The sequence below is a fragment of the Coenobita brevimanus genome, chromosome 13, assembly GCF_032717465.1.
Source record: "Coenobita brevimanus isolate Jiangsu-jjx chromosome 13, ASM3271746v2, whole genome shotgun sequence".
Lineage (NCBI taxonomy): Eukaryota > Metazoa > Arthropoda > Malacostraca > Decapoda > Coenobitidae > Coenobita > Coenobita brevimanus.
In genome coordinates this window covers 4441240-4468341 of record NC_136966.1, presented here as the reverse complement: position 1 = coordinate 4468341, position 27102 = coordinate 4441240, and the positions used below count along the sequence as shown (strand labels likewise).

Sequence of the window (27102 nt, the reverse complement as noted above, 5' to 3'; positions counted from 1 at the left end):
AGGAAAATTAATCACGTAAGGTAAAGGGGGAAGGACGGAGGTGCATGGAGAAGGAAGGAAGGAGTTGCATATTGGAGGAGGGAAGGATGGCGTTGCATGAGGATAGAGGAAGGAAGAAATATGGCAGTGGAAACATATGGATAGGAGGAAGTGTTGAGGAGAATATAACGATTAATCAAAACGGCTATGATCAGGTAAACAGGAGAGATAAAAATAAGTTCCATGGAGAGGAAGGAGGGAAGGAAGTATGTAAGATAAGAATGAATGAGCCAACGGGGAGAAAAAAATGTGGAAAACGGAACATGCATGAGGAAAAATAATCGTGTTAGAAGGAACTGCATGGAAGAGGACAAGTAAGAAAGTGGTTGAGAATTTGATGGATGAATGAGATTGTGGAGAAAAATAGCATAAGGGAAAGTATAAAGAAATATAAGCATTCACAGAGTGGAATTCTTGCTCTCACAGTGTATTCTATGAACTGAGCAATTGACTTTGCCCTGTGACCTTGACCCTTGACTGATTATTCTCAAAACCGATTCACTCTCTCATTAACATTCATGAATCCTTTCAAAAATTTTGGCCTAAATTGGAGTAAAGCAGTTGAAACTAGGCATGCCATATGATCTGGACCTTTGACCTATTGCTCTAAAAAAATATGATTATCCCCTTGACTCTTCGTCAAGACGTTCACCAAGTTTCGTTAAAAACAGATAAAAACCGATTTAGTTATTTTGTCACACGCAGACACAAAGCTCGTTATTTGACCTTGCCTTGTGACCTTGGTCTTTGACTGATTGTTCTGAAAATTTAATCACTTTGTTCTTGTAATACCTCAGCATTTCTTCCAAGTTTGGTCTAAATTGTATAAAACCTGGAAAATTTTACTTTGGTGGTTTAAAACTTGAAAACTCACATGTTCTCAAGAGCACAAGGACAATCTCTAGGCTTTTCCTAAATCCTTCCACCAAGTATAGTTAAGATTGGATAAAATCTATTTGAGTTATTTTTTTTTCTCTCTCTCTCTCTCTCTCTCACACACACACACACACACACACACACACACACACACACACACACACACACACACACACGACAAGCAAAACAACGCCCATTTTCGTTGCGCAAGCGCGGGTGTAAAAATAATGAGTTCCTTGAAGGCGGAAAAGCTACGTGTGAACTGAAGGAAAAAAAAGTGTATGAGTAATGCATGAGGAAAATTAATCAGGAGGAACAGCTGCGCCAAGGAAGTAGGGAAAGAAAAAGACAGAGTAGATGGACGAGGAGGAGGAGGAGGAGGAGGAGGAGATGGAGGTGACTGGGTAAGAACAAATGACTGATATAAGAAGAAAATAATCTAAGTGAGTTTCGACAAGGAAGATAAGAAAGTGGTGATGTTAGTACTGTAACTCGGGTGCTGTATGCTATTCCCGCTTTCTCACCAGGAGGTAGATGGAGGAGGAAAGGAGGAAGAAAAGATATTGAGGAAAGAGAAGAGAAGGTAGATAAGGAAGGAAGAAGAGACGAGGTAGGAAGAAGGTAAAGGGTTGACGAGTTAAGGCAGAAGAAGGTGAGAAGAAAAGTGGAAGAGGTTAGATGGAGGGAAAAATTTGCAGAAAGAATACTGTAGAATGGAGACAAGGAAGAATGAAGTGAGTAGGCGCCTGCTCGTGTAGGTGAAGGAGATAAGAAAGTAGAAGGAAGAAGCAGAGAAAAAGGCAAAGGGAGTTAAAAGGAGGAAAGGAGGTAGAAAAAGACAGAAATAAGGAAGTAGAAAGGACGGGTGAAGAGAGTAAAATGAAGTAGGAGAAGAGGAGAAATGAAGGGTGGCAGGTACTTGTAAGTACCCAATTGATTTGTAGTACCTCTTGTCTCACCTGCCCTTCCTCTCTCTCTCTCTCTCTCTCTCTCTGGCAGTGGTGTATGGTGTAACTGTTGTGTCACCTGCCTGCGGGTGTCAGGGTGACGGATGGCCCGGAGATGCGCAGGGATTAAGGAAGGTGGGAGAACGCGAAGAAGCGACATATGAGGAGAAAGACGTGAGAGATGAGGAGGTGGAGAGTAGATGGTCTCGAGGAGGTGAGGTGGTGAGCAGATGCTGCGGAAGTGATGAGGTGAAGAAAAGAGATGGAGGGGGTGAGCTGGTGAGATGATGTGGAGGAGGGGAGATGATGTGGAGGAGGTGAGGTTATGGTGTGCAAGAGGTGAGAAGATGATGTGATGGAGACGAGACTAGTAAATGAAACGCGTAGGGCCTGCAAGAAGCAGGTATGGAGGAAATGAGAGGAGTTGAACTGTGCATGGGATGATGGGGAAACTGATGTTGTACGAAAAAGAGATGAAAAATGATGTAGAACGTGGCGAGGGTGTAGGGGCAGTGAGCGGCTGATAAGGAGCGGAAGAGATGATAGGGAAATGTGCGTTGGGGAAAGTGAGAGGATGTGGATATGAAGAGTTTGTGAGAAGAGAGGAAAATGAATAGAGGACAAGGTGAGATGTGGGTACGAAGCGTATATGAAGAGATGGGGAAATGACGTATGAGCAGGAAAGAAGGGGAATTAAAAGTGTGAGGTGAAAATAACGGGAAACTGAAGGTGTATGAGTGTACAATGTTGGGATATGGGCACTGTACTCGAGAAACTAAAACTATGAAGAAATGAAATATGAAAATGTGAGAAGAAATGAAAATGATCCCATGAGAGGATGAGAGTGAATACTAAGTGGATGTGAAAAGCAAATGAGGACATGGAGCGTGCTGAGAGGTTGGATGCAGGTGATGAAGTTGAGGGCAGAGGCCTTTACTCTTTTCACCTCAACTTGACCAAGATTTATTCATTTTGCAGCGTATTCCATGTACTCGTAGATTAGTGACAGGAAGTTACAGTGCTGCTGAGCTGTACGGTTCCTGTTGCACTTCTTCGTGACTATCACCATATTATAATCTTAATCTATTGTTACAATTCAACAGCCAAGGTGGAGATATGGTAAATTTAGACCAAATTATTGTGAGAAGGGGATAGGAGTTTGGAAGCAAATAATAGAAATGAGTTGAGATGGGTAGGTTAGGGAAAAGCTTGGCTATTAAAGACTAGTCTGGAAATGAAGGACGAAGAGAGAGAGAGAGAGAGAGAGAGAGAGAGAGAGAAACTGAAAATATGGGCAACAATGTAGTATGATGAAATGTGAGAAAGTAAAAGAGGCAAAGACAAGACAAACGGGAAAGTAGGAAACAGGAAAAAACAGACTTGAAGGTGAGGAATAATGGAGTAAGTAATTAAAATATAATTACACAGGGAGCAAATGGAAGATGAAAGGTGGGCTATTAGATGAGGGGAGATGGGTGGGAGAGATGAGTGATGGGTGAGGAAGGAAGGGGCCAGTGGGGAGGGTAAAAGGAAGTGGGTAAGTGTAGGGTGGATGAGAGAGAGAGAGAGAGAGAGAGAGAGAGAGAGAGAGAGAGAGAGAGAGAGAGTCGCAGTAAATATGCTGGAGAATAAAGAAGGAAAGTGGGCAGTCTGAAGCAGAGAAGAGGCTGATGAACAATGACTGAGACTGAGCAGAGACAAGATAAGGAAAACTATAGTGAATAAAGCAGGGAGAGTGAGGAGAAATATGTGTAAATAAATTGCTAGATATGAACAATATGCTACCGAATGAAAAGGTGCAAATATATGATGGGGAGGAGATGGAGAGGGCGTTCTGTTGAAGTAAAGCGGGTGAAAAGTGACAGAATATTAAGGAAAGTGTTTCTCAGCGACACGAGAGAGCCTGGTGAGTTATTAGGGTCCTGAGTGTGCATAAATAAGAGCCAAGAAAGCCAAGGCTGGAGTGCAAGAGAATACAGAGAGTGAAGAGCAGATGGAGAACAGAAAAAGGAAGACAAACAAAAAGGAAATGACAAAAGATTAAAGTAAAAAGAAGGACAGTAAACGACAATCAAGAAACGGTAAAGGAAAGAGAACAGACTAAGACTGACAAAACCAGGGAAAGACGGAATAATGGCAAATTAAAGCGAGAGAAAAATAAGGCATAATAGAGAGAGAGAAAAAAAAAAGTTAAGACAGACGAAAGCCCGAAGATGGAGAAGATTTTAGGAAGTTTATAGCATTTAGAAAACAGGCAAAAGTTTAAGAAAACAGAACAAACTAAAGAAGAAAGACAACATAAAGAAAAGACGGAAAACAAATGATAAAAGAAAGAAATGACAGCAAACACAAGGAAGATGACAGGGAGAAGACAGCGAGTAAACTGAGCTCGTTAGGTGTGAATTATTGGTGAGCTACTAAAGCTACGTATAATTGAGTGTCTGCTAGTATGCATTTTTGCCAGCTAATTTATATATTGTAAAGCGGTATATGTACTCTCTCTCTCTCTCTCTCTCTCTCTCTCTCTCTCTCTCCATGCAAGGCACTATATTGTAAGCGTTCAAACTCATTCCTAAATATTTACCCCTACAAAAAAAAAAAAAAATAATAATAATAATAATAATGAAACAAACTCATACCAAACACCATTAATTTAAAAAAGACACCAGGCTTCTGTTCAAATGTAACAGGTTGGAATCAGTGTACCAAAATATAAGTTATGTTAAAATTCAAGTTGATAATAACATTGCTTCACTACCGTCAATCCTTATCTTATCCGGAACTACAAAATTCAGCTCCATTCTCACTGACACAGATCATAATGTCTAAGATTCTAAACTGGGTAATTCACCTTAAAGTAAATGGGTGGAAATTTTTATAAGAACACTGATATGGAAAACCAATATGGACCAAATGCATAGATCAGTGTGTGACTGACATGATGAAAATTACATAGGACAAGGTATATGAGAGGAAGGCGAGGGTAGGGGATATTTTCTCTTCGTTACATCTTCTCAAGTATTATATCCCACCTAACACCACACTATTTTACTCAATTCAGAGTGAGTCATAGGAACTTGAGAGTGTTACTACTTAATGACTAGACAGTATGATGAACACCACGCATCGTAGCCTAAGTTTTCAAATACTCTTGCTACTTTCAAGTGACAGTGTTCAACTTAGGAGAGAACATTCAAACTGAGGGGCTAAGCATACCCTTCATTTACTCCTTGATATACGATATAGGTTGATTCGTATATTGCATTCTTCTGTCTTGTGTGCTGCGTGGACAGCTCAGTTAGCTTTTGTGAATAGGGAAGACATTTTGGCTGCTTCATGAACTTAGTACTTCACAGTGCATTTCAAAAGTCAGGGACAGTAATATATGGTTACATAAATGTTACACGTTAGATACTGGTAGCCTTGATTTAGCCGTCCTTGTATCATAAGAGAATTGGTTTGCGTAATATATGGACCACCCTGTATGCGAACCTTAAAGAGCGTCTGTAAAGTGTCCGCCTCCGCCCCGATCATCATGGCTGCAGCTCAGCATATTATTATTAACACTAAACATAAGCAGTTTTATACAATTTGTAATCAGGAGCCACGACTCACGTACTGAAAAATCCGTCCCATAATTATTCTCTATTTCCTCCTATCTCTCTCTCTCTCTCTCTCTCTCTCTCTCTCTCTCTCTCTCTCTCTCTCTCTCTCTCTCTCTCTCTCTCTCTCCTACGCACACACACGCACACACACACACACATTAGCTTACGCATACATGCTTAACACAATAAATCTGTAAGACAAGCTAAACACACTCCCCACCAGCACTATGAAAACGTTAATAATGAGAGCATTATAGGCATCACCGCCACTGCCTTCAACAGTGCCGCTTCTCACACGCCATATAAATGTCTGCTGGTGTATTGCAACCCCTGCCACCCACACTCTTCTGTATGCAACACGATCACTTCATTATCGACATACAAAACATTCTGATGGTACACTGACCACTCATACCAAAATGTGTGCAAGGAATAACTGCTTCTATTAGTGCACGTGAAAAGCAGTGTGAGCTGCTGGAGAGGGGGGTGTCTTCACGTGTTGGCACCCGTAAGAACTAGGCGGGTTGACTCTTACACAAACGTACCACAACTCATTTTCCGTCCCCCTAAAGAAAGATAGTGGACTACGGATTATGGGTATCGCCAACATACTCGTACAATCCACCTGGTTCATGTTCAGATGAGCTCGGGGCCACAACACTAACAAAGCCGACGGGTACACCTGCTCCCTTTTGAAAAACCATAACTCGAACCTATCAACCACAGGACTTAGTTCTTATGCCATTCTTGTTGCCTCTGCAAGTATATATTCAACTCAGAAAAAATCTGTAGTAGCAAAAAGAGTTATTTAAAATATTATCTAACATCACAGTTCAAAAGAACACCTATAAGCTCAATAAAATCATCTGGATAAGGCAATAAAATATTTTACACGTCATCGGATTGAAGTTGTTAATTAAATAAAATTGAGCTGCCTCATAAGGGTATATGAATTCATTATAAGGTACCCTTCATATTCAGTAATAGGTAATATAAGTATATTAATGTGTTCTTCATATGATGATGACGATGGTGAAGATGGTAATGATGGTTACAGTACTAATAAATACTTTCTTCAGAGCATTATCACACGCTTTTTTTTCTTTGCTTAATCTTTTTTGTTTTCATCGAAGAAGTGACTTAACGAAGACGAACTTACAGTTTACTCAGGGAGTTTTCGCTATTTCTCTATAGTTTTAAATATACTTCCTCCACAAACATCTTGATCACGCATGACTCATTTTCTCTCTCATTCTCTGTGTACTCCTTATTGTCACCATTAAACGAGTGATAGCAAAGACCGCCAAAGTATGTAGACAGTATACGTGGGTGTATGTAGACAATGAATGTGGGTGTATGTAGACAATGTATGTGGGTATCTGTAGACAGTGTACATGGGCATATGTAGACAGTGTACGTGGGTGTATGTAGACAATGTGTGTGGGTGTATGTAAACAGCGCACATGGTCGTATGTGACTGTACGTGGGTTTATGTAGATAATGTACGTGGGTTTATGTAGATAATGTACGTGGGTGTATGTAGACATTGTACGTGAGTTTATGTAGACAATGTATGTGGGCGCATGTAGACAGTGTACGTGACTGTATATAGGCAATGTATGTGGGTTCATGTAGACAGTGTAGGTGGGTGTATGAAGACAGTGTAGGTGGGTGTATGTAGACAGTGTAGGTGGGTGTATGTAGACAGTGTAGGTGGGTGTATGTAGACAGTGTAGGTGGGTGTATGCAGACAGTGTAGGTGGGTGAATGTAGACAGTGCAGGTGGGTGAATGTAGACAGTGTAGGTGGGTGTATGTAGACAGTGTAGGTGGGTGTATGTAGACAGTGTACTTGGGTGTAGGCAGGTATGAGAGGGTACAGTCAAATAGAAATTTCCTTATCTTTAAACTGCTTCAACTTCACTCTTAGGACACGTTCCACTCTTTCCTCCCTGGCGCATCATGTAAAGGATAATCACCTATAGACTGAGAAACATATCAAGTCCTTATCTGCATGTGAATTCTGGCCAGGTGAGGAAACAGACAAAGACAATACGCGAAATATGAGGCAAACTCTTTTCCCCGCCTGTGAATGGGCGCTCCGATTTGGGCACGGAAGTGGGTGACAGTGTCCATGAGTGTAGGTGGACGTGAGAGTGTACGTTGGTGCTTGGATGGAACTGGGCGTGGGCGTAGATGACAGTGTACATGGGTGTAGGTGGACGTGAGAGCGTACGTGGGGGCCTGGATGGATGTGGGCTTTGGTGTGGGTGGATCCTTCCATTGTTCGGGGACCGCTCGCGATGGTGGTGGGAAAGGTGATGACTGTAATTTTTTTTTTCTACTCATCCGGTTCAATTCAGGGCGTCTTTTATCAATGCCCTTCTTACTTTAGGTTAGTGGAAATGAAGCACATGTATGGGTGGTATTGCCAGTGGCTTGAATCCGAAAATGTCAAAGATTCGAATAATGAGGGAATGTAAGGCCCATTAACACGGGTCGATTTAGATGATAACTTGTCTTGCTGTGTGTGTAATTCACCGGGTCGGTCAGGATCACTTGATGGTCGTGATCGTCAGCTTTTACCCTTCCGGAAGGGAGCTGAGAGCTCATATAGTCCGATCTAAGGGCAAGGCTGTGACCACACAAGCACACACCCGTCCCCTTGCTCAAGGGGGTCAGTAACCACCCACTTCGTCAGTGAAACTTTTCGCAACCTGAGCGAGGCGCGAACTCCGGTCCACCAGTTGGCAAGCGAGAACGTTACCACTGCCCCAGCGAGCGTTACAGATTTATTGTGTTAAGCATGTATGCGTAAGCTTATGTGTGTGTGTGTGTGTGTGTGTGTGTGTGTGCGAAAGAGAGAGAGAGAGAGAGAGAGAGAGAGAGAGGGGGGGGGGTCAGTATACAATAAATACAGTAACATACTATGCCCGTAGTAACAAAAAAAGTTTACTGAAAATTGTAAGTTTCAACCCACTGACTGACAGCAAAGCGCCTGGTATTAGTCTGAATACAATACCTGTGTACCGTAAATAATCGGTTGTGACAAGGCTAGCACACCAATACAGCAAATAAACATATACCACAGCTAAAGTGACTTAGAACACACACACACACACACACACACACACACACACACACACACACACATCCCTTCCCCGTGTCCACACTGATTGCCACCTGCATGCCATCACAAACCACGCCTCCTGTAGTCCACACCCACCTCCTCCTCCTTCCCCTCACTGCCCCTCCCCTCTCCCTGTCACCGCCTGGTACTTCCACTTCTCTTGTCCCCCTCCTCGCCAGTATCTCATTCCCGTACCTCGATATCCTTGTTTCTTTTTTTTTCTTTTTTTTCCTGCCACATTTACGTTTCTTTTGGTTCTTTTCTAATGTTCCGCAAAACTTCCCCTTTTCCTTTGTCTACTTCTACTACTACTACTACTGCAAGACGCCATAATACCATAAGGGGTGGCCATTTGACTTTGAGTTAGTTGTTTTACGGGGAGGGGCACTAACCCTCCACCAACCCACTTGTTGACACGTAGGGAGCACGTATTGTTTGGTTATATGGTTACCACCCAGTGTTGTAAATGGTTTCTTGGCTTACAGGAAACCATTAGGCTTGTCACTCAATGTAAAGCCACCTGTAAAGGAAAGAAAAGCAATAAGAAGTGACAGGAAAAATGGGAGAAATAGGAAGAGAGGAGGGCAGGCACAGAAAAAGAATGATAAAGGCTAAGGAAGGAGTAGGCAGATGTCACTTACTTATATTTCCATCTCACTTTCATTGTCCTCCCCACCCCCCTCGCCGAAGCTCTCCTCGCTTATCGTTCTCCCATAGCTCTGCTTCACCCCTGATCATCTACTTGCCTTAATGTGTACCCTTGCTTTCCTTCCTCTCCCTTTTGATGATACTCCCCATTACCTCATTCTCCCCTCCCGCCTCCTCTCCATCTGTCGTACTCCCACTTCCCTTACTTCCCCTGCTCTGCTTTCTTTTCTTTCTCTCTACCTCTCCTGTAATCCCCTTTCCCCACCCTTCCACTACTTCACTCGCTTCTCTAAGTCACCTTTCATCATTCCCCAAATCTCTAATTTTATTCTGTCTCCCTGTCTGTTCCTTCCATGCTTATTCACTTTTCCCCTTCAGAGCCTTTCCTATCCCACTCCCTCCCCTGCGTGCTGTTTACCTCCTCCTGGTCTCCCCCTTCTTCTCTCTTTTCCCTTTTCTCTCCCCTTCCTCTTTTTATTCTCCTTTCTCCTTTTTTACGTTTCCCTTTCCCTCTCCCCTTCCCCACCACTCTCTTCTCCCTCCTTCCTGTTTTCTTTTCTCCCTCAAATGCCTCCTACCTCCCCCCCACGTCTCCTTGATAGCCCTCCCCCGCATCTCTGTTCCCCTCACAGCCGCCCCGTCTTCCCGTGTGGGTCTCACCGTCAGTCGCTCGTCATAGCAGGGATCAGTGTGAGAACAGACCCCGCAGAGGTGGGGCGTCGGACCATCTCCCTCTAGACCTCAGTCAAAGACGCTGACTGATACTCGTTGTTGCTCTGGAACAGTCATGCTTCCAGTCGTTATGATTAGTGTTACGGGCATTCCAAATGTTGTATTCTGTAGTAATCTATGTTGTAAAATATTGCAGTTTTATAAGAGAAATTGAAAACGAAAACAACCACATAACCCGACTCACTTCGATACTTGCACTGCAGCTGTAGGGACTGAAAATAGGTCCCCAGTGAGCTGTGCTTCACGATGCGAAGAGAAAATGAGAGCTGCTATTATATCTGTGATTCCGGCGGCAGTGAGTGCGTGACTGAGAGTGCGTGGGGCTGTCCTTCGAGGAACCATGGATGTATTTGTTTTGTTCGTGTGTCTCAGCCTCGTCGCTGCTCAACCAGGTTGGTATTACCTAAATACAAGTTTATCTGGTAATTATCCAGACAAATGCTGTTCCTGTGAGTTCATTCCTGTTAGGATAGGGTTGGTTAGGGTAGATTTTCTATAATGTTATTTTGTGTTAGGTTCTGTACTCTTTTCTAAATTGACGAAATCATGCGCGCAGTGTTATTCCAAATAATTACTAAGTTTATTTACCTGTATTTTTGTCAGTTGGTTTCTTCCACGAGTTCATTCAGGTAGACAGACAAAAACGTATGAAACCCTTTGCATCCCGGTAAGTCTTTCGTCAGTTTAATTTTGTTATTTCTGGCAATTTTATTCATCCGGGGAAAGGTCTTTCGCACTGAAGGTATTGGTGAAGGGTTTTAACTAATCTCTCTACTTCGAAAAGTCAGTCTCAGTCAGAATAAAATCGTCCACTGGTTACAAGATTAAAACAAGACGCCATCGCCTGCACTTTAAATTTCCTCTGCCCCACCCTCGCGTGGTCCCCCATTTTCTTCAGTATAATACAGCGTGACTTACAATGACTGACATTTACATACTAACAACAACACGAAAAGAACGCAAGTTTGTGCCAATAAACGGATTTTTTCATCGGGTTGGTGTAAGTTAGCTTCAGTTAAAAAGTCAGTAAACTTAATTGAAAAAGTAGACTGAAAAGACAATTACCCTAACCTGTAATCGATTACTGGCTGTATAATATTACTTTATACATTTTGCCTGTGGATGGTCGTCTGTGTACCGAAACTAATTGTTAAAATATTCTAGTGAACATGTTAACACGGATTATCAATTAAACAGATAATGGATTTTTTTTTTTCGATGTTTTCGTTCTTGATATTGTTGTTGTGGCCCCAGATTTCTATGGCACATGAATCCGCTGGACTACAGGGTTAGTTGCACTTCTGCAGTCCACCATTCCCCGTTCTGGCGATAGGAAGTGGAAGAACGTTTTTATAACCGAGCAGCTGCTCCATCCGGCTATATCGATGTCACCACGTGAAGGCGACCCTCTCCCGCACCAGCTTTGATACTGAGTGTGAAAATGTTTTGACGGACCTTATTTACTAAAGTAACACTAGAATGAACTACTGGTTTATATTGCTTTTACTAATTTAGGGAATTATGTGACATTAACATATTCACTACCATGACATAATTATGTATTAGCTTATTATTGCTGTCTCCAGGTGATTCTAATCAGTTTAGGCGAGACATGTCGAATTGTGGGTGTTAAGTGTAGCCTTTATTCATCCCTTCACTTTAATGGCTTTGTTTTCGCCTGACGGAACTGGGCCACTCCCACAACTTGAATACTGTCTTGGTTGAATGAAATTTGATGAGCCTTAGTTACGAGGTAAGACTGAGTCTCGTTGATCAGTAATTAAACTTTTCAATCTGGCAACATCTGGCCATCAACCGAACTGAAAGGGGGTAGGGATTATTATCAGGTTAATTAGGGCAATGATATCGTCTGATGGTGACCTGGACAAAATTGACCACGAAAAAAAGTGTTGTAGTGAAATAACGAAAATTATACATTGATCGCTGAAGGGATTATCCACGTTGTGCATTATGTATGCAGTCTCTACGTTAGTTAAACTGTTCCATTAATTTAATGAACCATGTTAATAAAGAATTTAACCACACTAATCCGTCTCACTGAATGATTTAGATCTTTTATGCTCTCGTGTTATCAGAGAATTCTGCACCGATTTATTAAACAACGTTAATACACGTTGTAAAGCTTACTCACGATTCATTAATGGTCTTATAATCTTAAGTGACTGTGGAGATTTCGTAACATCTCTTCCTCAGCAATTTATTGTATACATTACTGTTAATGTCTTACTGTGCGTTGTTAATGTAGTTTATGGCGAGATGAAAATGATATAAACAGCATACCAAGAATGCAATACACAAATCAACTATTAAGGAAAACGTGCTGAGAATTTCCTAGGCCAGTTTAAGGCGACCACTAGTGTACAGATGCCAGTGCTTACGGTAGTTATAATGGGACAAAATTTAAAGAAACACCTGCGCCTAGATTCCTGCTAGGAAACAGAAATTTTAGCCTATAATGTTGAGATCCAGGGATGAAAAAAGTCCAGAAGTTATATATATATATATATATATATATATATATATATATATATATATATATATATATATATATATATATATATATATATATATATCAGCAGCAGCAGCTATATCTAGTCCACTGCCGAACAAAGGGTTCCCCCAACCTCTTCCACGAATTCCTTGACTGAACCAGTCTTTGCCACGTTTTCCCTGCAAATTTCTCTATCTCATCTCTCCATCTTCTGTCTGGTCATTTTCTGCTACGCTTACAATCTCCTCGTGTCCAGTCTGTCAGCCTCTTGCTCCATCGGTTATCCCCTATTCTTGCTATATGGCCTGCCCACCTCCATTTCTGTTCTTTTATAACTTCTATAATTTCTTTGACTTTAGTCTCCTCTCCCACCGAAGTTGATCTTTTCCTGTCTCGTAAAGATATATATATATATATATATATATATATATATATATATATATATATATATATATATATATATGTGTGTGTGTGTGTGTGTGTGTTTGTGTGTGTGTGTGTGTGTGTGTACATAAACATATAAACAAGAGGGCATTTGGGATAGGAAGATATTCAAAATTCTATACTCGTCACTACTTTTCACGTTGTACTCTCAAAACCTTTGTAGTTCGTACACCATCTTTTTCAGGGGATATGGAGGGAGATGAGAGGCATTTGCGTAACCAGGTTATATCGGTGCCACCAAAGGAAGACGTCCCTCTCTTGCACCAAAATAAATGAATGAGTTAGTAAAAAAAAAGAAAAAAAAAAACTATTGTAAACGTTCAAGACAAATGATAAAAATAGGTAGAGGAACCGAACCTTATTATTCCGTACCCAGTATCAAGCCCCATTTGTGAAATTTTATATCAGGCGTAGTATACACTGGTATATTAGTAAATACATCAACTTATAGAAGTATTTGAGAGAGAGAGAGAGAGAGAGAGAGAGAGAGAGAGAGAGAGAGAGAGAGAGAGAGAGAGAGAGAGAAATTATACCCTTTCCAAATGAGAGTACTGCAAATGCAACAATTAGTCTATCTGTATATGAGCATCAGGAAATTGTAAGTTCCTTGAAAGCAAACGCACCGACATATTTTTGTATTATGTTTGCATTCGAGGTAACAGTCTTCGTGTTTCTGCAGTGAACATTCTTAATTCATGAGTATGAAAATGGTGGGTTGGCATCATTCTATGTAAGCTCCATTCAATGTGATAATGTCTTTCTTTCTTTCATTTTTGCTTTATATATTTATTTATTTTTGCCGTAGGCTACCCATGAAGACGGCCAAATCCAGTGTTTCCCAAATTGTGTCACTCACTGAATCATTGTACCTACGTTTAGAAGGGTGAAGTATGGCAAGGTGCAGGCAATGAGTCTTAACATGCGTGTGGGTGTGCGCCTGGGGTTGTCTGGAGTGTATGTGAGGAGTGTGTCCAAAAACAAAGGACACCATTCTGGATGCGATGGGGTGTAGGATACGGATGGATGAGTGCGGCTATCTAAAATGTCCTTTGTCTTGTGAAATTCCTCCTTACATCAGATGATAATTACTGAGTGTAATCCCCTCACTCTGATGGCATATCTAACACAGGTATTGCAATAACAAGTATTTGGTCGTTTAAATGTTATTTTTTCAGTGTCGAGGACAGACAAGTTCATAAATAAGTTGCGTTTAACTACGCTATTTCTATTCTAATCGCAATAGGTCTAGGTGAGACAGTGGACCAGTAAATTGATCTCCACAAATTACCATTGGTGGAGGTCTTCGCATCCATCATTATTTTTTAATATTGTTGTCGATATTATTGTTATCATTGAGCCGGGGAAGGTTTATATCCAGGGGGTAGTTGGGGTTTATTGCTCACGTAATGCCACTCAGGGATGAGTGTGGCTGGTCACTCTCATCTTTAATGTCAGGACCAAATTGCCTAGCCCCGGGCTCCTACACTTCTCATGAGGCGACGTATGATTGGATGATGGATGGCTTATTATTATTATTATCATTATCATTATTATTTTATCGTCATTATTATTATTATTATTATTACTATTATTAACATCGTTATTATTATTATTGTTATTATTACTATTATTATTATTATTATTATTATTATTATTATTATTATTGTCATTTTTCCCCGATTTTCATCATACTTACTGAGGATGTACAGCGCCATGATTCCATTTCACTAATCCAGTTTCAGTGACCTTGACCTACTAATTAATGTCACAGGACCAAAAATGTAAATAAAGAAATCCTGAATTTTCATCCTCAGTTTATTTCTAAACTGTTAAAGATACATGAACGAGGAAGGAAATCTCTTGATAAAATTATTTTCTAAACACTTTTATAGACAAAATTTTGAGGTCATACATGCATAAAATTAAGAAGTTTGGGACACTCCACTTTTCAACATTTTTTCATTGCTCTTCCGTACAGGGAAAACCAAAGCACAAATGAGGCCCTTCTTGGCCTTAGAAGTTGTGTCTGGCCCAGGACCAGGTCTATATAATTTTTGTTGGCAGTTTGACAAGCGGTTTTTGAGTCATTGCAAAAAAACATCATTTTCATAGGTGGAGATCAGTAACTGTCCCTGACAGTTACAGTCTTCTACTGTAGTTATTGATCTCAACCTAAAACCATAAGTGAAGAAATGTGTATCTGTCATTATACTACTACTACTACTACTACTACTAATAATAATAATAATAATAACAATAATAATAATAACAACAAAGGTAATCATCATCATCAATATTAATTAAACTTCTGAAATTGCTGAATCAGTATTCAAAGAACTCCAAATTCCAGGTCAAAATACTTTTGTTATCACTGCAGACATAATATTAAGAGACTTTTGGTATGACCCAAAAAATTTTACGGATTTTGACCTGGGACCTTGAGATCAAGGTCAAAGCAATTCATACCAGGCAAATCATGCTCTCTCATAACCCATTACAGTTCCACCGGGTTTGGTCAAAATTTGCTGCGAGAGAGCAAAAATTTGGCGCTAGTGCTAGGGAATGTGCCAAAAGAAGCCTGTAACCAAAGTTTATTACTTCTGAAAATTTCAGGTCTCTATCTCGAATGGTCTTGAAATGCCAGTCTTCTAGTTCTTCCCTCCCCCCCCCCCCAAAAAAAAAGAACATTTACGATATCAGTGACTCCACAGAATGTGGTGTTCTTAATAGTAATAGTAATAATAATAATAATAATAATAATAATTATCATTATTATCATTATTATTATTATTATTATTATTATTATTATTATTGTTATTATTTTTATTTTTATTATTGTTATTATTATTATTATTATTATTATTATTATTATTATTATTATAATTTCTCGTTATTATTATTATTACTATTACTACTACTACTACTACTACTCGGCTACTACTGTAAGTGCGTCACTTTTAGTCTCCGATTTTTCATCATACAAATGGAGGTTGTATAGCCTGGCATCTTGGTCCTATTACAGTACACTGCCCCAGTTTCAGCTACAACATGTTTTTCGAGATTACAGGTCCAGTAATGTCCAAAACTCATGTATTTTTACCCTCAAATTACTCCAGAACTGTTACAGATACATAAACATGGAAGGAATTCGCATTAAAAAGTATTTTCAAACATTTTTATGGATGAATTTTAAAGGTCATTCATGCCTGGTACCACGAAAACCACTTTCCAACAATTTTCAACTGCCCTTCCATACATGAAAAACCAAAATATAAGTGAGGCACTCCTTGGCGCCTGAAGTTTTGTCTGGTCCCAAAACAGATTTGTATAATTTTTGATGAAAATTTGACCAACGATTTTTAAGTAATTACAAAAAACAGTAGGCCTATTCTCATAGGTGGGGATCAGTAACTGGCTTTGATAGAAACAACCTACTACAATATTTATTATTATTATTGTTATTATAATTATTATTTGTATTGTTATAATAATAATAATAATAATAATAATAATAATAATAATAATAATAATAATAATTGATCTACCCTGGTTACAATAGATGGAAATTTTTATATCCGTTGTTATTATTATTAATCTGGCCATATAAATGGCGAAATTTATTGTTCTCAGAAGTATTATTATTATTATTATTCCTTGCACTTTTTTTTGTCAAATCTTGATGATATTATGCAGGAAGGTACCCTAGGGTAGCTCAAGTACGGTACTTGTGCTAATATAAATGACCTTGACCTATTTCTGAAGTTCATATACCCATTTTTCGTGCAAAAATTGCTTATTTGTAATTGCAAAATCTCAGACACTAATTGAGATACAGCTATTTGATTGAAAATCCTAGTACTGAAAAGCTTGCTCAGAATTTTAGTTGAATATTTTATCATTTAGCCTAGTGGAAAGTACAGAATTCAAATGTGCTCAGTGTTTTCTTTATTGCACATTTTAGAGAAAACCACAAAAACGGTAAAGTTGTAAGTATACAGAAATACAGCTGTGGTCCCTGCTATCTGAAAAATATATAGTTACAGTTAAGCACACAGTTAGTCGATTATTGGGACAAATACAAAATGTAGCCATGCATTCTTTCACATCTCTGCCTTCAGATCTTGTTCATATTACACAAGAAGCTACCTTAGGTTACTCTAAGTACATGTTCCAAATATGAATGACCTTGAACTACTTTTAAAGGTCACAGACTTGTTTATGATGCCAAAATTTCAAACCTTATATACCATCATAGTTATGGCAAAGCTTTGTTATTGTGGCTACACAATAAATAGGTAACTAGTTATCATTACTATTCCACCACTTTTCGTCTCCGGTTTTCATCATACTTATTGAGGATATACAGTGCCATGACTCTATGACACTGATACAGTTTCAGTGACCTTGACTTTTTATTGTCACAGGTTCAAAAATGTCCAAAAATTATGAATTTTCAACCTCATTTTACATAAAACTATTACTGATACATGAATATGAATGAAAATCCCGTGATAAAATTGTTTTCCAAATTCTTATAAGGGAAAAATTGGAGGGTCATTCATGCGTGACATTGTATTTCATTCACCTGACTTTTCAATTGCTCTTCCACGCAGGGAAACCAAAAACATAAATGACTCACTGCTTGGCCCTAGAAGTTTTGTTTGGTCCTGGACCTTGTCTGTATACTTTAGGTGGCAGCTTGAACAACGGTTTTCGAGTTTTTACAAAAACCACAAGTTGTGCCCGGTCAACAATATTCTCGTAGGTGATCAGTAACTTTCTCTGACTCCTAGAGTTTTCTAGTTACTACTGATCTCCACCTTCTACCATAGGTGAAGGTCTTTGTTTCCGTCATTATTATTATTATAATCATAATTATAAAAATGATAATAATAATAAACAGTAGTAGTAGTAGTAGTGTCATTGTTATTGTTACTATTATTCCTTTACCTTTCGTCTCCAACTTCCATCATACTTGTTGAGAATGTACAGCACCATGATTTTTTTTTTTTTATACTGACCCAGTTTCAGTGACCTTCACCCACTGTTCACGGTAATTGGTCCATAAATGTCCAAAAATCTTGAATTTCAACCTCAGTTTACTTCAACATTATAGATACATGAACTTGGAAGGAAATCCTGTGAAAATATTATTTTGTATGGCTAATATATGAAGGATTTTCATCAGTGTCATTACGACATTTCGGACACCCAACTTTTCAACAATTTTCAATTGCTTTTCCATACAGGAAATACTAAAACATAAATGAGGCATTTCTTGGCCCTAGAAGTTTTGTCTGGTCCTGGACGAGGTGTGTATACTTTTTCTTGGCAGTTTGATCAGCGGTTTATAAGTTATTATTAAAAAAAAAAAAAAAAGCAGTATTCTCATAGGTGGAGATCAGTACCTTCATGGATGCGATCAGGTGTAGGATACGGATGGGTAAGTGGGGCTATCTAAAATGTCCTCTGTCTGGTTTAATTCCTATTTACTTCAGATGATATTACTGAGTTTAATCCTTTCACTCTGGTGGTGTAACTAGCACATGCATTGCAATAACAAATATTTTGGCCTTTATTTTTTTTCTGTGTCGAGGACAAATAAACTAATTAACATGTGTTGTTTACCTTTGTTTATTTCATTTAAAAAATCGCAGTACTTATAACGAGACAGTGGACAGGTAAATAATTATTTTGTTGTTGTTGGCGGTGGTGGCGCTGCTGTCCCATCGGTCATCTGAATGTGAACCCAGTGGACTGCAGAATGACATTACTCTCATCTTGCAGGTCATCGTCTTCCTTTAGAGGGGACATAGAGGGAGTTAAGGGACATTTGTATACGGTATTGAGGCAGTGGTGCCGTCCGATTATGCTGATGCCACAACATGAAGGCATCTTTTCCCAGCAGCTACTAACTATTTAGGTAATGTCCGGTATATCGGTGTATGTGGTACTAATTCCATACGACCATCCTTAATTCCTGCCTAAAAGCTGGGGCGAGGTGAGATCCTGAGACTAAGAGAAATATAAAAAAGATCACCTGGTGAAATTGGCTCATGCGTCATTCATATATCATTCACACCTTCCGAATCCTTGCTCCATCTCACAAAGCAACCTATCTTCACAAATTTTATTGCATTTTTCTTTGTGGATGCACTGTACATACGAAATGACCCCATGTTTATAGTGAAGAGTAGAGAGAAAGGGGGAAGAAGGTGAAGACTACTTAGGATTAATAGAAGGGTCATTTTGGCAGATAAGGTGTTGTTGAGTGGCAGTCGTCACCTAGAATATGAAACATAGCAATCAAATTTACATCCAGGTCCCCAGCTGTGGGTTAATGCTTGATGAATGTTGAACAGAGGAAATCAACATAGTCCAATGGATTTGACCGGTCCGAGAAAGAGCAAGGGGAACAGGGAAAGACGAAACTGAAGTGAGGGTGGGGGTGGAGTTTGGCGGATGAGGGAAAGAAAGAAGAGAGGGGTACATAGGTAACTTGGTGTGTGTGTGTGTGTGTGTGTGTGTGTGTGTGTGTGTGTGTGTGTGTGTGTGTGTGTGGAGGAGGTGGAGGGGGTTGGGGGTATATATATGAAGTCAAAGAGAGAGGAGTAACAGAAGAGAGTGTTGTGAGATGGCTGGACAAGTTTGAGTGGGTGGGCAACGGGTAAAAGTAACTTACTTTGGTGAGACATAAGCGAGTCAAAGATAAAGCGAGAGATTCTGGAATAAAGGAGGGTTATGCAAGAGATTATATGGATCGATGGACTAAGTAAAGGGTTCTGTGAAAGATTTTAAATCGAAAGAGGGTTTTTAGAAGGGATAGATAATGTGAAGCACGTGAATATGGATGTTTATACCTGTAGGGTAGAGTCTGGATTCCAAGGGCTTCAATGATAAGTGAATATGAGTGTAGCCCATTTAATTTTGGAATGGAAGAGGGGTAATATAAAGGAATTTAGGGATGTGGATGTAATGAGTATGAGGCAATGGAAGAGATTTTAAGGTGAAAGAGGGCTGCCATAACAAAGATGATAGGAGTGGAAGGACACGATGGAATAAAGGAAGACTGACATAAGGAATTTTATGGATTGTTAAACAGAAATAAGTGAAAGAGGGCTGACATGAGTGATTTTACAGATATGGGAGAGGACGAAGTTAAAGAAATTGAAATGAAGGATTTTGTGGATCAAGTGGGTGGATGGTGCGAGGCAGGGATAACAGGAGAGACTTTCCCAATGACGAAATTTTACAGACACATGACAGTGGATGTTTAAGTGAAAACTAGCTCTAAACTGAATGACTTATGAAAATAATCAGTCGAAATCAACGTTATGGTAACCTCTTATACTCGTATGTGCAGTAACCTCGGTGATCTGATGATGCTTTCTTTTTTTTCCCTGCTCATGACCATTTTAGTCCCCTTATGAGAAATGTTTAGAACTGAAGAGGTTAGACACAGCCTTCATTAACCTTTTTAATATGAGATTTACTTCCCAAGTTGAATATAATTGCCCTCGGACTCAAGGTTTTAACACACTGACTGGAAAGGCACCCCGTCTCAACAAAGGTATATACAGGACTGGAGGTTGTGATGTTCCACTAGTCGGTCTGTCTTCCCTTGAAGGAATTGGGCCAATCTCATTGCATCAATTGTAAGTCAATGTTGCATAAAATTTGAAGAAAGTTTGTTATAAGGTAGGAATGAGCGTCCTTGGGTACCAGTACTAGACAAACTTACGCTTCAGTCTGACTGGCTGATACCGGATTGACCATTAGATGAGCTGAAAAGAGAGGGATATTTGCCACCTTTAAAAAAAATTTCTGTGAGAATGCTTTCTCTGTTTTGGTGGATGGAGAAAGCCGTCTTCAATGATGTCCTTGTCATATTCTCAATGGCTAGTGGCTCATATAACAAGTAGGAAGCATGGATTCCAGGCATTCGGCAGTTACCTTATATCCAGAATGTTGGAGCCTTTTTTTTTCTTCATATCAAGGCTAGTATGGACTATTTGCACTCCCCAGTTCCACTACAAAAGTTAAAAAAACATTAACTGCAGACCTTAAATTGGCAGTGAACACAATGTTTCATTTTATATAGGCCATGCACTAGTGTCTAATGGTAGTAAATCAGTTTCCGTAACAATGTCATGCATTCATTTTCCTAAGCCTCCAAGCCAGACCTTACCCCTCCATTGGCAGAAAAAGGAAATGATGATAATGATGGTGATGATGATGATGACATCTTTCGTACAGGTGCACCTCCAGTGATCAAGGAACACCCAAACAACGTGGTGGTGCGACGCAATGATCCTGCCACTCTGAATTGCGCCGCCTCGGGCAGTTCCAGAATCCGATGGTTCCGGGACGGAAAGGAAGTGACCACGTCATCACAGGATCAGCGTTCACACCGGGTGCTTCTGCCTTCAGGTTCATTGTTCTTCCTGCGGGTCACGGCCACCAGGAGGGACAGTGATGCGGGAACATATTGGTGTGAGGCCTCAAACAGCTATGGCGCCACTCGTTCAAAAAATGCCACACTCACTGTGGCCACACTGGCCTATGACTTCCAGCAGCAGGCTGACTCCTCTATAAAAGTGCTGGTAGGGGAATCCATCACCTTGCCCTGCCGGCCGCCCAAGGGCATTCCACCACCTGAGGTGACCTGGCTCAGGGATGGACACCAGGTCACCAACTCCAGCCGCATCAGTGTCAACCAGAATGGCGATCTGATAATCACCCAAGCCGTCCAGCAGGACTCGGCCCAATACGTATGTCATGCCCACAACGCTGCTGGCACCCGTCAGGCACCGCCATCACACCTCACTGTCATGAGTAAGTTATTTGTTCATGTGTTGATTATCACTTTTCCACCTTAATTATATGGTTATATGCACTAGACTAGGGCAACCAAAAATAGTTACACCATATTTCAAAACCCTTAATAAAATTCTGTATGTTGTGCCCGCAATGTTGGTGGCTCCTATGAGGCTTCTCCAACTCACCCTGCCATCATCAATAAGTGAACAGTTTCAAAAAGAAAACATTTATTATATTTTTGGTGTCAGGGCGATTTTATTCAGCTTTGGGGAGAGTTTTCGAGCTGGTGGGGTTAGGTATAGCCTACATTAACTTCATCGATAAAAAATATCATTCTGAAGTTGTATAAGATCATTTAGTGGTTGCAAGAACAAAATATACAGTAGACTACATCGTGGGTTTTTATTAGTTGACGGTTGGTTGTGTTTATGATTGCCCATTGATCATATTATTATGACTGCCTAATATATGAGGCCCTGCACGCCACAAGGGGCAAAGCGCCATACCATCTGAAACCTGTTTATTTCCACCAGCTCCTCCCTCAAACACTACCCTTTGACCGCACAAAGTCGCTTTGCTTCAGACTTTCACCTTTACTGCACTAATTAGAATTAAACAAAGCGACTTTGTGCAGTCGTTGGGTAGTGTTCGAGGAAGCAGCTGGTGGAAAAAAACAGGTTTCAGCTGGCATGGCACTTTGCCCCTTAAGGCGTGCAAGCCCTCATTTTTTTTTTTTTTTTTTTTTTTTTTTTACTGATTGGTTTGATGTATTATTCCAAAATTTTCTATGCTATATAACTATGACAGTAGTAGTAGTAGTAGTAGTAGTAGTTGCAACTCCAGGCGTATCTGTATGTGAACCCAGTGAGCTGCACCAATGTTGTCATTGTCTTGCAGTCCACGATCTTCCTTTTAGGAAAAAGAGATGGAAATGAGAAACGTTTCTATAACCGGATAGCAGATCTGCTCAGTCATACCAGTGCCACCACGTGAAGGTCTCTCCAGCACCATGCTATTATCATGCCTTGTATGTTTAATACCAACGTAGTTACACTATAAAGGTGTTAAATGCAGAAATGATTTGTTAGGTTGCTGTTGTTGTGACTCCAGACTCAGCTGTATGTGAACCCGGTGAACTGCAGGCTGAAGCTGTGGTCATTTTTGGTCCAGCTGTTATAAACAGATTACAGAAAACCTAATTTTGCAAGAAAATGTCCCCCTTCTTTCTTTAGTTACTGATTTACCATTATCCATGCTGCATTACTATTGTGGACATGGCAGTATAATAATTTTAATACACAATTATTCTACCATTATACCGTTTATTCTCCCAGCACCACCGTGGTTTGAGGAGCAGCCATCCAACACGTCAGTGGCGTCAGGTGCTAGCGTGGAGTTGGGTTGCCGGGCAAGGGGCTCTCCCACCCCGACAGTCACTTGGAGGCGGATGGACGGAGGGATGCTGCTGGGAGGAGCCATTATTGAGGACCAGCAATTAGTTCTGCAGGGGGTGACAGTTGCAGACTCTGGTGTGTATGTGTGTGAGGCGGAGAGTGAGGCAGGTGTGGCCACTGCTAGGGCCACACTCACTGTGCTAGGTGCGCCAGTGCTGACCCAGCGACCTCAGCATCTGCAGGTGATTCATGGCAATGAGGGACAACTGCAGTGTCATGTGGAAGGCCAGCCTCAACCCCTCGTGCTCTGGCATCTCCCCACTCTGGACGAGATGGCTGTTCTGCCTCCTGGTCACAGCAGCAGCCACTCCTCAGTGTCTGATGATGGCAGTACTCTCCTGTTGCACCAGCCAGCCACACGGGACATCGGTGCCTACTACTGTTGGGGCATTAACAGTGGTGGTGGGGTGAGTGGGCGAGCAGAAGTGGTGGTGGTAAGAGCACTGCCTCCACCAGTAGTAGGTGTGGGACCCAAGGACATGACAGTGGCCCCTGGAGGAGTGGCCAGGTTCTCATGTGAGGTGGTGAGTGAAGCAGCTCCAGCGAATGTCACCTGGTGGTACCAGCCCTCCGCACACCTGCCGTCCCGTCAGCTGAGCCTGCACCCTCACCAGTCTCGGACCTCCCTGCCAAAGAATGGTGCCCTCATTATCAAAGATGTGCGATTTGATGATGCAGGCATATACAGCTGTCATGTAGCGGCAACAACAGGAAGTATACAGCAGGAGGCAGTGCTTAAAGTGGTGGAGGACACAGAGCCAATGGAGTCACCACTACTGCCACCACCACCCAGCAAGCCCCGTATAATGGGCTGGAACCAAACTGCAGTGCAGCTAAGCTGGCTGCCCAACTCCCAGGGCAGCAAGACTGACCACCAGTGGTATGCTGTGGAGTACTGGTGTCAGGGATGGTCCGAGTGGCGGGTGGCTGATACTGTTGTCACACAAGAATCATGTGTTGTCAGTCACCTGTCGCCAGGCCACACCTACACTTTCCTGGTGCGCACTGTCAACAGTCAGGGGGCGTCGTTCCCAAGCCCTTGGTCTGATCCTGTCACCACCAGAGCCAACCCACACCCCACTCTCACTGCAGACCAGGTACTGTATTTATAAACTGATCTACATTTTGCTCTGTATAAGATTCTTTGAATAAAGGATTGTCTTTGCTTATACAAGCGCCAGCCACTTTAGTTTAAGCTAATATTAGTGACAGTAATACTACAAAATGTGTTTTGCCATAATACGTATCTTAAAGAAATTTGTTTAAATGTAAAAACTGTCTAGGACCCTTTATAAATCCAGGGCTCCCAGAAAATTACCCTCTCCAGTCGTCTGTATAGCTGGGACGGCTCAGTCTCCACCTGTAGAGAGCGAAGATAATTTGCTGCTATATTAATATATTAATCAACCTTCTTGTCACTGTACAAAAAAGGGGCACTTATAAAGCATGAAAAGGGTTATAGAAGGTAGAAAATTATATGCTGTACACACTGGTCATACTGACTGAGGCATCCCTGCTGTACATATGAATTGGCCTGTGTTATAGGAGAACCACCCTGTGCCTCCCCCAGGTGCGTCAGGTCCTGCGTCGCCTGTCGCGTTCCCTGGTAACTTTAACCAAGGCTACAGCCATAGCAGCAGACAGTGTTATGCTGAGCTGGAGCTTCTTGGAGCCAGTGGAGGATTGGGTTGAGGGGGTGTTTGTGTACTGGATGGCGGAGGGAGGCAGTGTAGAGGTGACTACTGTCCTGGGCACCTCGTCCACCTATCACATCCACAACCTGCACCCCAACACGCCTTACACCTTCTTCATCGTACCCTTCTGGCACAGCATCGAGGGCACGCCGTCGAACTCATACCACCTCACCATGCCTGAGGACGGTAAGTATTCTTGCTAGCACTGAAAAGTTCGTAGCACCTCTACCTTAGAAATCTGTTTTGCATATTGTACCTTTTTATCCTCTTGTACATTTTTAAGGTAAATAGGGTCGATACAAAACTTATGCAAATTATATTTATGAGAATAATTGGTGTAATATGCACGGTAAATTGCTAAGAAAAGGTGTTGACAGCTACAAAGCTTCCAGTGCCAAGTGTATCCTAATATGACCCTAGATTTCTTCCAGTTTCGGTATTATAGGAAAAACAAACATTTTTTCACTATGATGTTCTTTTTCTCTTTGTTGCTACGAGTTTCGTACTTCCCATCTTCTTGTTTCTGGATCCTCCCTGACTCTATCATTATGAAGGAGAAAAATCACGGTGATGGTTATGACTACCATTTGAAGACAGAGGTCAGATTAGGAGAGACTTATCGAATTGGAGGGGTTAGATGTAGCCTTCATAAACTACAACATAAGCCAGCACGTAGTAGTCCTCTATCAGAGACATGTCGGCTGCATTAGCTACTGTATGATAACATTAATTAGTAATGTTGTTTGAGGCTAGTTTTATAAGAAACAGTGTTGAAGTTTCTATGATGACATGGTAGTCAAACTACCATACTGTATTTTACAGTTTACGCCAAGCATCGCAAAGTTGGTGCCTGTGTTGTGTTTCATTGGTCTAAGAGTATACCATGTGTCCCTGGTTCTATGAGTATCATATGTACAGAAACAATTAATCTGATAGATAAGCAGATATGTACAGGTATGAACTCAGGTAGATAGACTGATAAACATGTAGACAGATATATAAACAGACTGATATGGATAGATAGATAAATTGATAGGGAGAAATAAAAAAAATAGATAACACTTCGAGATATATTGTTACAACCAAATCATAATATAAAATGTTCACCCTCGTCTTTCCAGTGCCACAGACTGCGCCAGGTAACGTGCAAGTAACGAGGCAAGAGAAGGGTTCAGTGCTGATCGAGTGGTCGGGCATTAATACTGAGGAGGCGCAGGGGAAGGTGATAGGGTATATGGTCACACTCAGCCACAATGGTAGTCAGGTTACCGAGACAGTTGATGCACCCTACCTGGAAACTCGTGATTTACTGCCTGGACACGTATATACCGTGCGTGTGGCGGCGCTGACAGGTGCTGGAGCGGGACCTTTCAGCACCCCTGTAGTGGTAGAGGGACATGGGTTGGGCAGGGCGGTGGCGGCAGGGGAGGTGCTGTACGCCCCGACACAGTCAGTATTGTTGGCATACCTACTGATTCCGTTGGTGCTGTTACTGGTGCTAGGTACGGTGTGGTACTTGTGGAGGGTACGGCACAAGGCACCACCAGCCAGCCCACCTCACGCACCTCCACTGTACCAGGACCCTTCCATCAATATGTACAGTGACCACAAGGTATGGCAGCCGTCTGACAGTGATAAGGATTCCAGCTTATCCTCCTCACGACTCCTCAAGCCGGATCAGATGGTTATTGAGTACGCGGAACCAAGGATACTGCTTCCCAACAACACTGCTGAAGCATACGCCACCACAGCCCTGCTGGCCCCATCACCACCACACACGTCCTGCTGCCACCCAAGTGATCAGTCTGCTGAGATGCAGGTCAACTGGGCTGCCATCCTGCCTCCTCCGCCAGCCTCTCCACCGCCTGACCTTGACTTGGGAGAGCCACAGCAGCAAGGGACGCCACCCGGAATGTGCTCCAGGGCCTCCCGGTATGATGATATGGGCGAGGCAGAGCACTACGGGATGCCCTGTGATGCCACCTCGGAACACATGTATGAGTCGTATGCACAGGTCACCTCCTTCGACAGATTCCTCACCTTCCGGAACCTGCAGCGATGTGGTGATAATAAAGTGCCAGTTGACTGCCACCTTGCTCACCCTGGGCAACCACCACGTAACAACACACCCTAGCAGTACCACTGATAAGACATCATATATGCTGTAACGGAAGAACTATACGCCATACTGATATTGGTGTG

General features: G+C 41.5%; 1 protein-coding gene across 1 annotated transcript in view; it reads left to right on the top strand.

Moving 5' to 3' along the window:
• LOC145414603 (roundabout homolog 1-like) overlaps window positions 1–27034 on the top strand; it is a 55772-nt gene extending 28738 nt beyond the window's left edge. Inside the window, exons 4-7 of the mRNA XM_080284133.1 lie at window positions 21102–21767; window positions 23087–24303; window positions 24777–25086; window positions 26022–27034. Of these exons, the coding sequence (XP_080140259.1) occupies window positions 21102–21767; window positions 23087–24303; window positions 24777–25086; window positions 26022–27034 (3206 nt within the window). The remainder of the gene's footprint in view (window positions 1–21101; window positions 21768–23086; window positions 24304–24776; window positions 25087–26021) is intronic.
• Window positions 27035–27102: the final 68 nt, after the last annotated feature.